The 13,886-nt window shown below is 35.5% G+C and overlaps 1 protein-coding gene across 1 annotated transcript in view; it reads right to left on the bottom strand.

The window, feature by feature from the left end:
- Positions 1 to 13,886, bottom strand: part of FBN2 (fibrillin 2) — a gene marked incomplete at both ends in the record, with an annotated part of 230,962 nt that overhangs the window by 109,889 nt on the left and 107,187 nt on the right. The window contains one exon of the mRNA XM_082837201.1: positions 8,819 to 8,944. Within this exon, the coding sequence (XP_082693327.1) occupies positions 8,819 to 8,944 (126 nt within the window). The remainder of the gene's footprint in view (positions 1 to 8,818; positions 8,945 to 13,886) is intronic.

Raw genomic sequence — 13,886 nt, 5'->3', positions numbered from 1 at the left:
CAAAATGTAATAGGAAACTCCCTCATAAAGTAGGAGTCCCAAACAGCTATATCCTTGTTATGTGGCTAATGTAGAGGAAGGCAGCTAAGAGACTTGCCTGTTTATACTTCAGTGCTGGGTGGAGGGAAAAAAAGATTCTTCCTAAAAATCTGAAACCAAAAGCTCTTTCTCACACAGCCAGCTCTGATGTCAAAACATTAAGTTTGTGTTCTGAAAAACTTCAAAGGAAGAATATAACATAAAGAGGTCTCCAGGTAGGGATATTCCAAGTAACTCGCAAAAATCAGTACAATTGAGGACTTAATACTGACATAGGTCTCAAAGAATTCCCATAGATAAAGTTCTAGGAAAAAAGGAGTAGCTAACAGCAAAGTAACTAAATAAGTAAGTAAATAAATAACGCACAGAGAAACAAGGCTCAATGAACAAAAACTAGCTGAATAAACAGCAGGTTTCAGATACTGGAATGGTCAAACCAATTCTGAAAATCATTGTTTTTAATTAATGATGATTCATTAAATATTAATTAATAATGAAATAATCTTTAATCTGTTTAAGGCAATTAAAAATCTAAAAATGGGAACAGTAAAAACAAGCCCATAAACAATGAAAGAAAAGATGTAAAAGACTTCAATGAAACTTCTACAAATGAAATGATCATAACTGAAATAAAATGCTTAGTGACTATATTAAGCAGTGTATTACACATAGATGAAAAGAGAATTACTGAGCAGGAAGATATAGCTGAATATATTATTTTAGTGTTGTTCAGAGAGTCAAAGAGATGGAAAATGTTGAGAAGAGGTTAAGAAGTATGCAGGTGAGGGTGAAAAGGTAATTTGCATCTAATAAGAGTACTAGAAAGTGTCATAAGCAGACAGTTGTGGGAAGGCAACAGTCAACAGATACTAGTTTACAGCTTTCTAATGATGTTGCAAGACAACCTCAGATCTAGGAAGTCCAATAAATCCAAAGAAGGAAAAATAAAAAGAAATCCACAGCTATCCATATCACTGTGAAACTGCAGAACAACAAAGAAAAGGTGAAGATCTTAAAAACAGCTAGGAAGAAAAGACAGATTATCGGCTAAGGAATGATATTTAAGTCAATCACTGACTTCTTAATAGCACCAGTGGATGCTAGAACACAAATGGAATAGTATCTTCTGTCTGCTGTGATAAAATAACTGTCAACCTAAAATTCTGTACCCCAAGAAACCAAAGGGAAATTAAGTTCATTTTCAGGAAAACAGAGACAATTTTCTACCAAAAGGTTCTTGCTAAAGGAAATTTTAGGATAGGTGTTTTAGGTAAAAAGGAAAATAATTCCAATGGAAGGTTTGAAATGTATGAAGGAATAAACAGGGAAAATACTTTTAGATACATGGACAAGTACTAAAATATCAAACAATAATAATAATGATTAATTTGTTGCAAACAAGGGAGTGACAATTGACTAGAATTTTTAAATTGGAAGAGGGAGATCAAAGTGTAACCATTCTAATATTCTTTTATTATTTAGATGTGGGTAAAAATACAGATTAATTCTAGGCTTTAAGTTACATATGCATCTTCAAACAGCTAGGATAAGCACTAAAACCACAGAAATAAACTACGTATTTCTAAACAATAGAGGAAAAAGAATGGGGTGTGGAAGAATGGAAGGCAGGAAGCCTGAATAAATCCAAAAGAAAGCAAGAAAGAGAAAGTAACAAAAAAGCAAGATAGATGGGAAGCAAAAAAGAAGATAATAGAAATAAAAACAAATATATCAGTTCCTGTAATAAACACAAATAAATTTAAATCTCAATTTAAAAGACAAAGATTTTAAGACTATGCCCCCCAAAATTTAGATTTAGGCTGTTTAAAGAAGCACATTTAAGACAAAAGGAAACAAAAAATTGAGAGGAAACATATCCAAATGGCATATATTTAAACCTTCCTCTCCAACTCACAAAATGTGATGCCAAATAATATGAAATAAAATGAACCAAGAGAAAATATTTAGAAACAGACCAAAAAGAAAAGAAAAAAAACTTTAGAGAATCAATGTACATCAAAAAATGGTTCAATTCACCAGGAAAATATAATACTTTTAAACATTCATCACCTTATAACATAGCATCAAAATACATAAAACAAAAGCTTACAGGGCCACATGGAGAAACTGAGAAATCTACTACCAAGGTGGAACATTTATACAACTCTTTCAGTAACTGATAGACACAGTAGATAAAATCTAGCAGCTCAATAGAAAATTTGAACAGTACAGTTAACAAGTTTGATCTCATATCTATCCAACAACTGGAGAAAACACAAAACTTTTTCAAGCCAACAGGGAAGATTTGCAAACCAGGTAAACTCCTTACACTTCTAAACAACTCATGTGTCAAATACAATACCATACTGAAAATAAGGTAATATGTAAAAAAAATGAGTAGGGGCTCATCAGGAATCTGTACCAGTCTCAGATTTTGGGAGTCTGCAATGTTATTGTGAGGGCTCCACAAATTTATACTTACACTGAACACTGCAATGCAAATGAAAATGCCTCATAATATACAGGCACTACTATGGTTCCTACTGATGGAGATTCCATTGTGACTAATAAAATACAAATTCATTTAAAATTATTACTGAACATCCAGTAGTATTTTTTTTCATTATGTATTTTCTCAAAGATATTGGGTTATCATCATGTGTGGATCTGAAAACATGTTTGATATTAAAGAGGGGGCCTTCAAATTCAATAAACATAATTAACTTCTGTCCTACACAGTTTGGAAACCTCTACTCAGTCTTATAAGATGTGTTGGAGGAAACCATGTCATTGTTGAGAAGGTGGACGGGCAGAAAGAGAAGATTCAAAAGTAAATCATAACTTTTTTCCATAAATTCTATAATTAGTCTCTTCTAATAACATCGAGGAGGTAAACAATCTACTTCCAATCCTTTCCATCAAAAACAGATCAGGATGAGATACAGACACATGTAGTGTGATGTCTCACAATTAAGGTCTCTCCAAAAATACATTTCAAAAGGAAGACAGTGGCTGAGAGTTAGGTTCTTTCCTTTGCATATCTGAATTGCATGGTGCTTAGAAAGTACTGTGTTGGAAGTGTGCCATATGGAAGAATAAAAAGGGGCACGCTATAGAACTAAGAGTTGTCTAGGCACATCATCCCTTGAAATAGGGAATTATTAGGGAAAAAGGCAGAAGAAGCATATTTATTACACCATTAGGACAAATCCTTCTAATGCTTGGTATATATTTAACTGTAGAATTGATATGTCATAAGTAACAAAACATGTCTAGTCCTCTAATAATCTCCTATCACCCTCGCTACACTCCCAGAAGAAGATTTACATCAAGTCTTATTTAAACCCACACTGAGGAAGAGGAAGCAATCCGTCTCCTCTGATTAAAATATAAATCTATCTTGAAACAAAATAATGGTACTCTTATCAGAGTTTGTTTCATGGCTTGACATTTAGTCTAAACTTGATTTACGTGAACTAACAGTTAATTATACAATGTGATGAAAACTTGGTAAAAGATGGAGGTGGGGCTTACCTTGAAAAAAATACGTCTCCTGTTGAATGAGCTTTGCTTATTAAAAATGAAAGGGTCAGCCAGAAAACCCTGATGAGGTTAGCTCAGGTCAGAAGACTAGCGACAGTAGGTGTTCAGTACATAGAAACCATTGCCTCAGACATCAGCCCCTCATACTGGAGACCTGCACTTGTCTCGCTGAGAGTCTGGCGCCAACCTGAGTTCCACTTGATTAATTCTGCAGATTCTTGCTATTCCTAAAACACTTTCATGTTGCTTTTGTGTTTCTATCATACAAGACTAACTAGAACTAGGAACAATGAAAGAAAGAGAACGACTGTGGCTCCTAGGTTTACTTCTTCCTTTAAAATAGTGAAGTTTGTCTTCCTCATTGTCTAACCTTCTCTTTCTAGGACATTCTTTCTTAATTAAAATTACTACCCCTGTTCCACCAGTCGCCTTTTATATGATTTTGGGGTTAAAACTCGAACACTATACAGTATGCTGTTTCATCCCTGTCTCCCTTCCTCCATTAGTTAAACATTTTTAGGAGTTCTGGTTTATCCTTCAAGCATTTGTTGCAAATGCACGCACACACATGTAATCAACACCCATCATCACACAGAGTGCTGCACAAGGACAGCATATCCTGACCATCACTGTCAGAAGATCTTCCTCATTTCGCTTAAACAGTCTTCCCTCATTGTCTTTTGTCTCTGTACTGCTCAAAATTCTTGATGGGCTCCACCATCCTCAGGATCAACCTGCAACTTCTTAGCATGGCAGTTAACGAGCCTCAACAATAGAGTCTTCATCTTAACCCATCTTTCCTGTTTTGTCTCCAACTACTTTCTCACTCAGCTCTCTTTCCCAGACAAGCTCTCCTCACTGTCTCCAAGCCCCCTCACTTTCAGCATCTGTACGGCTGCTGACACCTTTCTCTTCGCTCAGTGCGGCCTTATTCCTTTGTTTAGCTGTCATCCATCTTTCAAAGTCTCTATCAGTGCTCACTTCCTTGAGAATTTTAACTGTAATAATCAGGACATTCTTTTGGACTTACAGCACTTATTGGCTAAGAAATTATTTAGCAATTAACGACCCACTGCCTCAAACTTTCTCTTACGTTACTACTTTTCACATTATGTTTTCAGGTTTTGTTTTCTCAAGAATGCTCCATGGCAATACTGTGCACTGAAACTTTTGTAAAGCTCAAGGAAATGCACAAGGATATTGTGGCAACATCATATTACCTTAAGGACTTCTAAATGCTTACTTTCATTTTCTGAACTTCACTTGCTGCTGACTGTCACTTTCCAGTCCCCCAAATAGGGTCCCTGCTAGTTCTGTGTGCACGACAGTAGCTGGCACATTAACCTGCATACAGAATTTGCTCACGGCTGCTTGTCAATCATTACTGGCTCGCTGACTGCCAGTCACTCTTCTTGCCTCTACTGCAACGTGGAAATTAGGTATTAATAATGCCATGAATATTATAATGACATTGAATTACTAAATGATATAAGGGTCATTAAGTTGTGCTATTAAAAATGCTTCTAAGAAAAAAAATATTAGGTATGGGTGGACTCTTTTTCAAAATGACATATGTTAGTACTCTTTGTTAAAAAGGAGAGCTGTTTCCAGTATATTTTTTAAAACTTGATGGAAAACAGGAGATAAAATCAAATTAAGAATTTGATTTTTATATTTAGCATAAAATGAAATGGGAAAACTATCCTCATTTATAATTAAAATGCCCCGCTAAACTCTCCTGCCATATAAAGCTATTTCCTACACATAAAAGAAAAAGGCAGTTTATTGATGCTTTATAATGTTGTATAGATTCAAGATGTTTTGATTAACTAGAATAAGGGATTAGGGCAGCATTCACCATGTGCCACTCTTAAAATAAAGGTGCAGATAACATGCAGTTTCTTACTTAAGAAAAAGCTTTGAGTTCATCCAACTCATTATTGTTAGCATACATGTGGTTACAAAATAAACAGCATGGAAATATTTATGACATATATAATTCAATCATAAATAAATTCCATCTAAGAAAATACAGACTCAGATTTTAAAAAATCAAAACCAAAGATCTCTTACATATTAAAATGCTAGATTTATTTTTTTCATATGTGGAAAACACATACTTATTCCAAATGAAACATAGTTATTCAAAAATTTTTTAATCTGCTTATTACTTAATTTTAACATTGGTTTTACAATTTTGGAACGTCATTCTCCCCTCCTTAGGGGCTTTCCTCTATTCCTGTGTCAGGATATTGATACTGAAATGAATGGGAACTCATGGTTAGCAAAGAACTCACTGTGCCTCAGGTCTCTGGAGCTCAAGCAGGCTTTCTCACCTTCTGAGCATTGGGGACTGTAACTCAGTGCCATCATATCATGTCCAGCAGGATGCGAAATGATGCAAAGCAGTTATTAACCAACATTAAATTCTTACATTCAATGTCATCTCATTCATTCATTTGCTGGTTTGCCTATTCATTCAGAAAAGATTTACCGAGCCCAAACTTCTAAGGAAGGAACTACATAAGGCACAGGGGACAGAAAGCTGCATAAGGCAGGACCTAACGGAGCTCAGAGTCTGGCCAATGAGTAAAGCACAAATACCTGTGACACTGTGATAAACCCAGAAATGAAGGAAATAAAAATATTACAGAAAGGGCGGATTGATTTTGCCTGACAAGAAAATGTGGGTTAAGCAGGGATGGCTATAAAGAAATGTGATACCTAAGTGGGTACTTAAAGGATGAGGTGGGTTTTAACAAGCATAGAAGGGGGAAATCAAGATGCTTCAGGCAGAGGAAGTACTGTGGGCAGTGTGCTCATGTACTGCAATAAGAGAAACGTGAGTGTGAGGTATAAGTGGTTAGAGACGAGTCCTGAATACAGGCTGGGTCAGGCTCTAAAGGGCTTTGAAAGTCCAGTAAAGGCTGATAACTTTATATAAAGAAGCAAGAGATAGAGTTTACCATGATTTAATGGTAAACCAAATATCTGACATTGAAGAAAACAACCTCAGAAAATCACTGGGGATCTTGATCATCTGAATATGATGAAAAATATGCTTCCTTTTCAATGCAAAAAAAATGAGCATGTGTTGACTAAAGAAAGACTTAGAAACTTAAGAAATGAGAGAGAAAGAAACAACTTAGAAACCTGATATAAAACACTAACATTTGTTACGGCAAATTCTGCCTTCTTACTAGTTGGTCTAGTTGTACAATTCATTCCCAAAGGCCTTCAATTACTCCACATTGTCTACCAAATAAAATACATACATCTTATTTGGCATTTTCAGAACTTCATGGTGATAACCTCACTTATGTCTCCAGCCACATTTCTTTTAGCCATTTCTAGAATATAAGTTTCCTTAAGTCAGGGTCTATGGCATCCAGCCGGTGATGTTCAACGATGACTCCCAAACTGACATTTTTCCAACAGAGTTGAGTTCATGCCTATTTCAAGCTGATGACTGCATATACGCATGTATGTATATGCACATTCTTTTCCTATACAGTTTAAGAAAATTAAGCCAAGTATAGATAGTTCTACTAATTTTCAATTCTGTTAAACTATGTTAAATGAATCAGACTTACTATGCAGTGAGCCAACTGGTAACACTGACCCTAAAAACAGCTAATTCGCTCAGTTTTATAGACTTAACGCCTCTATAATGTTTTACCTAGTGTAAGATAGAACTCGGATTCATTCGTGAAGAACAAATAATTGTCATTCAAATCTCATAATACTCCAACGGGAAAGGGAGGCTCCAAATGGACATTGTACTTTTCAAAGCAGACTGTCAGCGTGGTGGTAGAGAAACCACTCATGCTGGACACCTTGATATCTAGGCACAGGGTCTCTGTCACCTTAAAGCAGATAAGGAGACAGTGTAGAACCATAGTAACACAGGTGCAGAGAGATCTGGATTCAAATCGTGGCTCCATTTGTCAGCCCTGTAACATCATGTAAGTCACTTTACCTCTCTAAACCTCAATTCCTTCATCTATAAATCAGAATAATTATGCCTATCACACAGGGCTATTTTAAGGAGTACATCTTCATTCTCCTATACCTCCTCCTTCCCCTAATGATAACAGAAGTAATAAGAAATATTTTATTGAACATTTACTAGAAGAAACTGAAGTATAGACAGGTCAGTAGCTTACCCAAGGCCCCACCACTATGTGATAATGAGGTGATACAGATGTCCAGTGCCTTACACGTGGTATGTATTTCATAAATGGCAGCTGTCAATTTTACTACCACTACCATAGCTTCTTCTTTGACAGCTATTGCTACTTTTCTATTACTATTTACGATGACACCATAGTATTCTGAAGGCAGGATCTCCATTTCTCATGTTTGCTGTTGCACGGCCATAGCATAGTGTTTGGCATATCAACACATTTTATCCAGTGAATTCAAGACTTTTTACTGGTGGCCTAGGACTTCTAGCTTACATCCTGAACCCTCTGTTATTTCCTCTCTTCAACCCAGTTCACTTGGACATCCTTTGGATTTACAAAGTCCCTGGAAGTTAGTTGCTCACACACTCTCCCAGTGGGGATGGGAGACGGTCATTGCCCAGACGGTCATCCTCCAGCAAACTAAGCAACTCTCGTCTTTGGGTGCTGCTTTAATTTCCCTAATTCCTGTACTATATGAATCTTTAGTGCTCTTAAAGTCTAAGGCTTGTTCAAAAATAGATTACCTACACATGACTCTTTTATCTTTCTAAACAAAAGAGAACATGAAAATATATAAGCCTTTAATTAAAATATGCTTAAAACAAAATTAAAGGTATCGATTTCTTTTTTGTAATAACTATTTTCACTAGAATAAACACATGCTAAGTAAATAAGACACTACATTCATGATTCATAGCAATGAAAGAACACTTAATTACTACATTTTGTCTCCCAAAGTAGATTTTTAAAAATCTTTCTCATGCCTTTGTGTCTGTTAACACTTGGCAAGAGCAGTGTCTTGAGGAAATCTTTCTTCATTTCAGAAATGGCTTTGACAACATAAAGCAAACCCAGATGGCTTCTGAAACTGAAGTTTTTGCAAAGAGCAACTGGTCGATCAGTCCCTCAATAGTGGTACCGTTTATTTTAAACAACTCTTCCAGCATTTTCCCAGTCGTTTTATAATCGTTGCCATCTCCGTACCTGTTTGGGCTGTTCTGTCATTAGAAAGAAGCAGTGTATTGTGCCTTCAAAACTACAAGGCTTACCGATGCACCGAGAGCCATCTGTTGAGGTTACATATCCACGTGGACAAATGCAAAAATAGCTTCCCACGGTGTTGGAACATTCGCCAGTTTCACATATCCCAGGAATGATGCTGCACTCATCAACGTCTAATCAGGGGAAGAAGGAGAAGATGACTGAGAAAGGCCTTCATTAAATAGCTTTTAAAAGGGATTTTTTAAAAAGAGTATGAGAGCACTCATGGTTGATTAGGTCAGATCATATAACCCTGAAGATACTCTTGTTTCAGGCCCTAAAGAATTTCTCACACATATCTATGGGAACTGAGATGAAAGTAAACTCCCATGGCAGTAAAACAAGGCCAACTAAAGCAAAACTCTATATCCTTTTTTTTTCCCCCAAATGCAATTTAAATTGGAAATAAGTAAAGATGTAAATGTTTTGGTTTCCATTCTACATCAATTAGGGAATTATCCTACTAGAGACTTTAAAAAAAACACGTGCATGGATGATATTTTAAAATATGAAATAACTACATTTAAAAATGTATAGCTAATTTTCACATTAATTATTTGAACCAATGGAGGGTGGCAAGCACTTTTCTTTTTCTATTTGGCTTCAGGATACGTTTTTGTACTTACATGTGAATATCGGTATATTTGACATTCTGGAAATTAAGTTCAAACCTAAAATAATACAGTAAAATGGCAAAGGGCAAACTTGGGTGGCTTTGGGAAGTGTCCAGTTTTCCTATTGTGCCTCCCTGCACTTATCCATTCAGTTTACTCAATGTTAGGACTAGTCTACTCCCTTTCACATTAATGAAAGGTCTGCTTTCTTTTAAACTGTCCCCAAACCAGAAAACCTGGCCATTTATATAAGCTTTAATGTACTTTTCTTTTAGTTCAATAAGCAGAGAGAGGTGGAAAGTCAACAAAGCTACAATTAGGTACACTGGAAGCTACTTGTTAATACATTTAAAAGGAAATGAGCCATTGTGAGGAGAATCCAGCCACAGATGCCTGGGAGTTAGCTGTCCTTTTTAAGGAACAGAGCTAGCAAAGATCAGTGAATACAGGGAACAATTATAAAAGCCATAAGCATAGATGATTACTGAAAAGTAAACCTGAGCTTTTAGTTTTGTTTTAGATGCATATATATATATACACACACATATATGTTTAAGTGTATCAACAAAAAGCAAAGGAAAAATTATATGCTAATTGTAAATACAGGGAAATAAATTTTAAACCCCACAATTAAAGAATGGTTGACAATGCCTTTCTTAAATTCCTCTATTGCTCTATTCATTCTTTTTTCCCGCCGTTTACTGACAAGTCATTCTTGCCTACAAGCTGTATCATGAAATAACTATATGCCTGTGTCTTCTTGGAAAGTTCTTAATAAAAAAGTTACCAGATTCAGACTTTTCTGAAATAATATCTTCATTAGAGGCTTAACAGTTAGCCACTGAAGGCACAGTGGTACAAATCATAATCTACCAATTCCCCTAGAGAGCTCAGAATTCTAACATGAATTGGTTACATGAGAAGCAAACATATAATGTGGTGAAAGAGTTACCATCAGATTTAATCCAACAAAATGAAACCATATGTGCAAAATTAGGGTCTGCTGCATCCTGTGTTGCTATCTTAGTGCAGGGAATCTTAATAAAGCCGAATGTGGATTCAGAAGAGAAAGGAAACTAGAACAGCTATACTCTAATCACCAAATAAACTGATAATCACTTCTAGATAAGGAAGACAAAAAGAAAAAGAGAATAGCACACAGTAAAGCAGCAAGCACTACAAAAGTGAAGGACCAAAACTTTCCCTCTGATCTTCTTATATCCAAAGTTATGACAACAGTCAAGGCACTTATGGAGCCCAGGATTGATCCAAATTCTTAAAAATTAGGAATCTTCATTTAGTCCTTAATTTAAGTATTTACTCTTATTTTCAGCCATTTCCTTTCATAATAAAAAACTTCTTTGTGCTCTACTTCCAAATAGCCTCCTGACAACAAAAAGAGTAGAAACTGAAAGATGTTTGACATTTTTCTTTTTTAAGTGGAGAAAAATAACGCTGGAACATAGAAGAACACATGGAATGATATTAAATTTGTGGGTTTTGTGTTAAATATTTTATTTTACAAAAACTCCATGTTTCACAATTCTCCTTAGAATTAAGTAAGAACCTTGAAAAGTTAGCTTCCAAATAATTATATGTAAAAGGTTCCCAGTAAAGTATTTAAGAATTCTATATGAACAATAGGAATATTTTTCATTTATTTTTGGGCTAGGCTCCCCCTCAAATTTTAATAATTAAAAAATTTGGTGTTTTGTTTTTTTACTGATCAAAAAACCCTGCCTTTCGATGTGCCCAATATTTATTCATCAATTTAAATTTAGCGTTGACATTTATGTTAAGAAGGATACGTGCATTTAGCTCTTCTGTAATAATAGTTTTTCAAGACCATACGTCACAATCAGATTTGGAAGTAGTGTCTTCACAAATACAAAACATACATTGCCTATGTAGGTACAAACAAGTAAGCCTAATAGGGACAAGTCTATTCACAGGAAAAGGCAGTCTTAATGGGAATTCATTTCATTCACGTTCTGCATACCTAATATGCTTCTGTCCATCTCCCCTTGAACTTTTAAAAAAACGTTTATTTATTAGTTTGGAGGCTTTGGTCTGTAATAGAAAAACTGATCCAAACTGACATAAACCAGAAATTTAATAGCTTGCATATCTGGCAGTCCAGAAGTGGCAAGGATTTTAGGGTTGTTTTAAGGCAATGTCTCTTGCTCGGCTTCTCTGAGATCTACTCACCTATCTCTCCTCTGTGCTTTGATGTCATCCTTAAGGCTGACTTCCCTGATGGAAGCAAAATGGTTATAGCAGTCCTAGGCTAGATCTTTGACTGGGATATCTAGTGGAGAAGAGAGGGTGTCTCTTCCAGCGGTTCTCTTCTAAGAGGAGGAGAACTTTTTCCCAGGAGCACCCAGCAAATCTTCCCTTTTCTCCTAATATCCTGAACTGAGTCACATGCTAACTCTTTTGAATGATTCCTCTAGCCAGGAAAATGTGCTCATTGACTTAGGCCTGGAGTCCTGAACTAATTACTGCTGCAAGTGGAATACAGTTAGCTTTAGACTAATAAAAAACAATGAAAACAAAAATAAAAGCCAAAAACAGTATGGGTGAATACAACTGAAAATACAGCATAGTTGAACAATGGAAAGTGTACCAGTACGGTTGGGAAACTGATGAAGATAAGCTTAGCCAGTCAGCCATATGCTGAATCCTGAACCCATATGAGAGCTTTCCCAAGAACTTTGGCTTTTTTTCTGAAATGATTTAAGGTGTCTATGAAGAGGTTTAAATTAAACAAGAACATTTCATAAGCAAATCAATATTTCAGAAAGATAATCCTTGTGTTTAATGTAGATAGACAATAAACAGTCCAGTGATAAATGATGAGAGCCTGAAGTAAGCTTTATGATGAGGGAGAGAACTCATATTCAAGAGATTCTAGAGGGAGAATTCAACAGGACTTTGCCACTAGATAAATATCTCAGACTTCTGGCTTGATTGAGAAGGGAGCTAATGGCAGTGCTATTAACAGGAAATGGGATACAGAGGGAAGAACACATTTTGAGGTTTGGTTGAGTTTGGGACATTTTGAACAGGACATTTTGAAGAGAAATAGGCAGAAATTCCAACTCTTCAGCTAAAAATTTGAAACTCAGTAAAAAAAAGTAAGGGGTAAAGATGTATATTTGTGGTTTATCATCGACTCTGCAGATTGCTTTTGAAGTTGCAGCGATAAATGAGATTTCCAAAGAAGACACATAAATGAAAAGAATTGAATTTAAGGAGGGAACTCTGAGAATCACCACCATGCAAGGGAAAATCAAAGGAAGAGAAGCCAGTACAGGAGACTGGGAGGAAGAATCAGGGAAGGTAAAAGCAAGAGTATGATGACGGGATAGTAAGGAAGAACTCTGTCAAAAAAGACGGAGCTTTAAGTGTGCCATGGGAGGGTAAAGAAAGAGAAGGACTGGAAAGTGTTTGGTAATTTGAAGAAGTGGAATACAGGTTTTTTTTGGTGGTTTTTTTTTTTAAAGGAAAGTAGATCTAAGCAAAACCATCTGACAGATTTCTGACTGCCAAACCACATAACCTCATATTTGTCAACCAACATTTACAACATTCACTGTAACTCTTACTCTAAGCAGAATATAATGAATAATTTGGTAAGTAGTGCTAAGTGTGATCTCAGATATCACTGAATTCTAAGAACATTGCCCTAGAGATTCTGTCAATTCCAATATTTACATGTCATACATAAAAGCAGTCCATGTAACAATTATGTTACAGAGAACTTAGAACAAATAAAATAAGAAATTTTGTTTAAAAAAAGTGCTCATAGAATATTTTCTTTCCATCCCATGCCAAGGAACCACATGTATTTGGCATATTGCATATAACTTTTCTTTTGGTATAGAAAAAAAGTAAATATTATTTCTCTTCTATGTACACTGAATTTTTATTAATATACTATTTGAAACTAGGAAAACTTACAGCTAAATTTTAAATACAATAAGTTGCTATTTCAAGCTTTTATAGAGACGACAGGCATTTTCAAAATGATAAAATAAGTTGTAATGGAAAAGTAATGTTTGCTTTACCCTTTTCAGATATTGAAAGGATAATGTATATCAACTGCACTCAGAATTTCACTGTGTCTTTATAAAGAGCTTTATCAAAATATAATAATTGCACGGTAATACAGCCATCCACCTAAAGTACAAAATTCAACAATTTTTGGTATTTACAGGGTTGTACAACTGTCACTACAATTTAATTTTAGAGCAATTTCATTCCTGCCAAAGTAATTCCACCCCATTAGCAGTCACTCTCCCTACCTCCCTCTAAGCCCTAGGCAATAGCTAATCCATAACTAATAGATTTATGACTTATAACAGCTAACCTGTATCTATATATTTGCCTATTCTGGACATTTCATATAAAGGAACCATAAAATATAAGGTCTTTCATGACTGGCTTCTTTCACTTAGCA

Source organism: Leucopleurus acutus, assembly GCF_964270905.1.
Source record: "Leucopleurus acutus genome assembly, chromosome: 3".
In the NCBI taxonomy this organism is placed as follows: domain Eukaryota; kingdom Metazoa; phylum Chordata; class Mammalia; order Artiodactyla; family Delphinidae; genus Leucopleurus; species Leucopleurus acutus.
The sequence above is the reverse complement of the archived record's forward strand: the minus strand, read 5'-3'. Positions and strand labels throughout refer to the sequence as shown.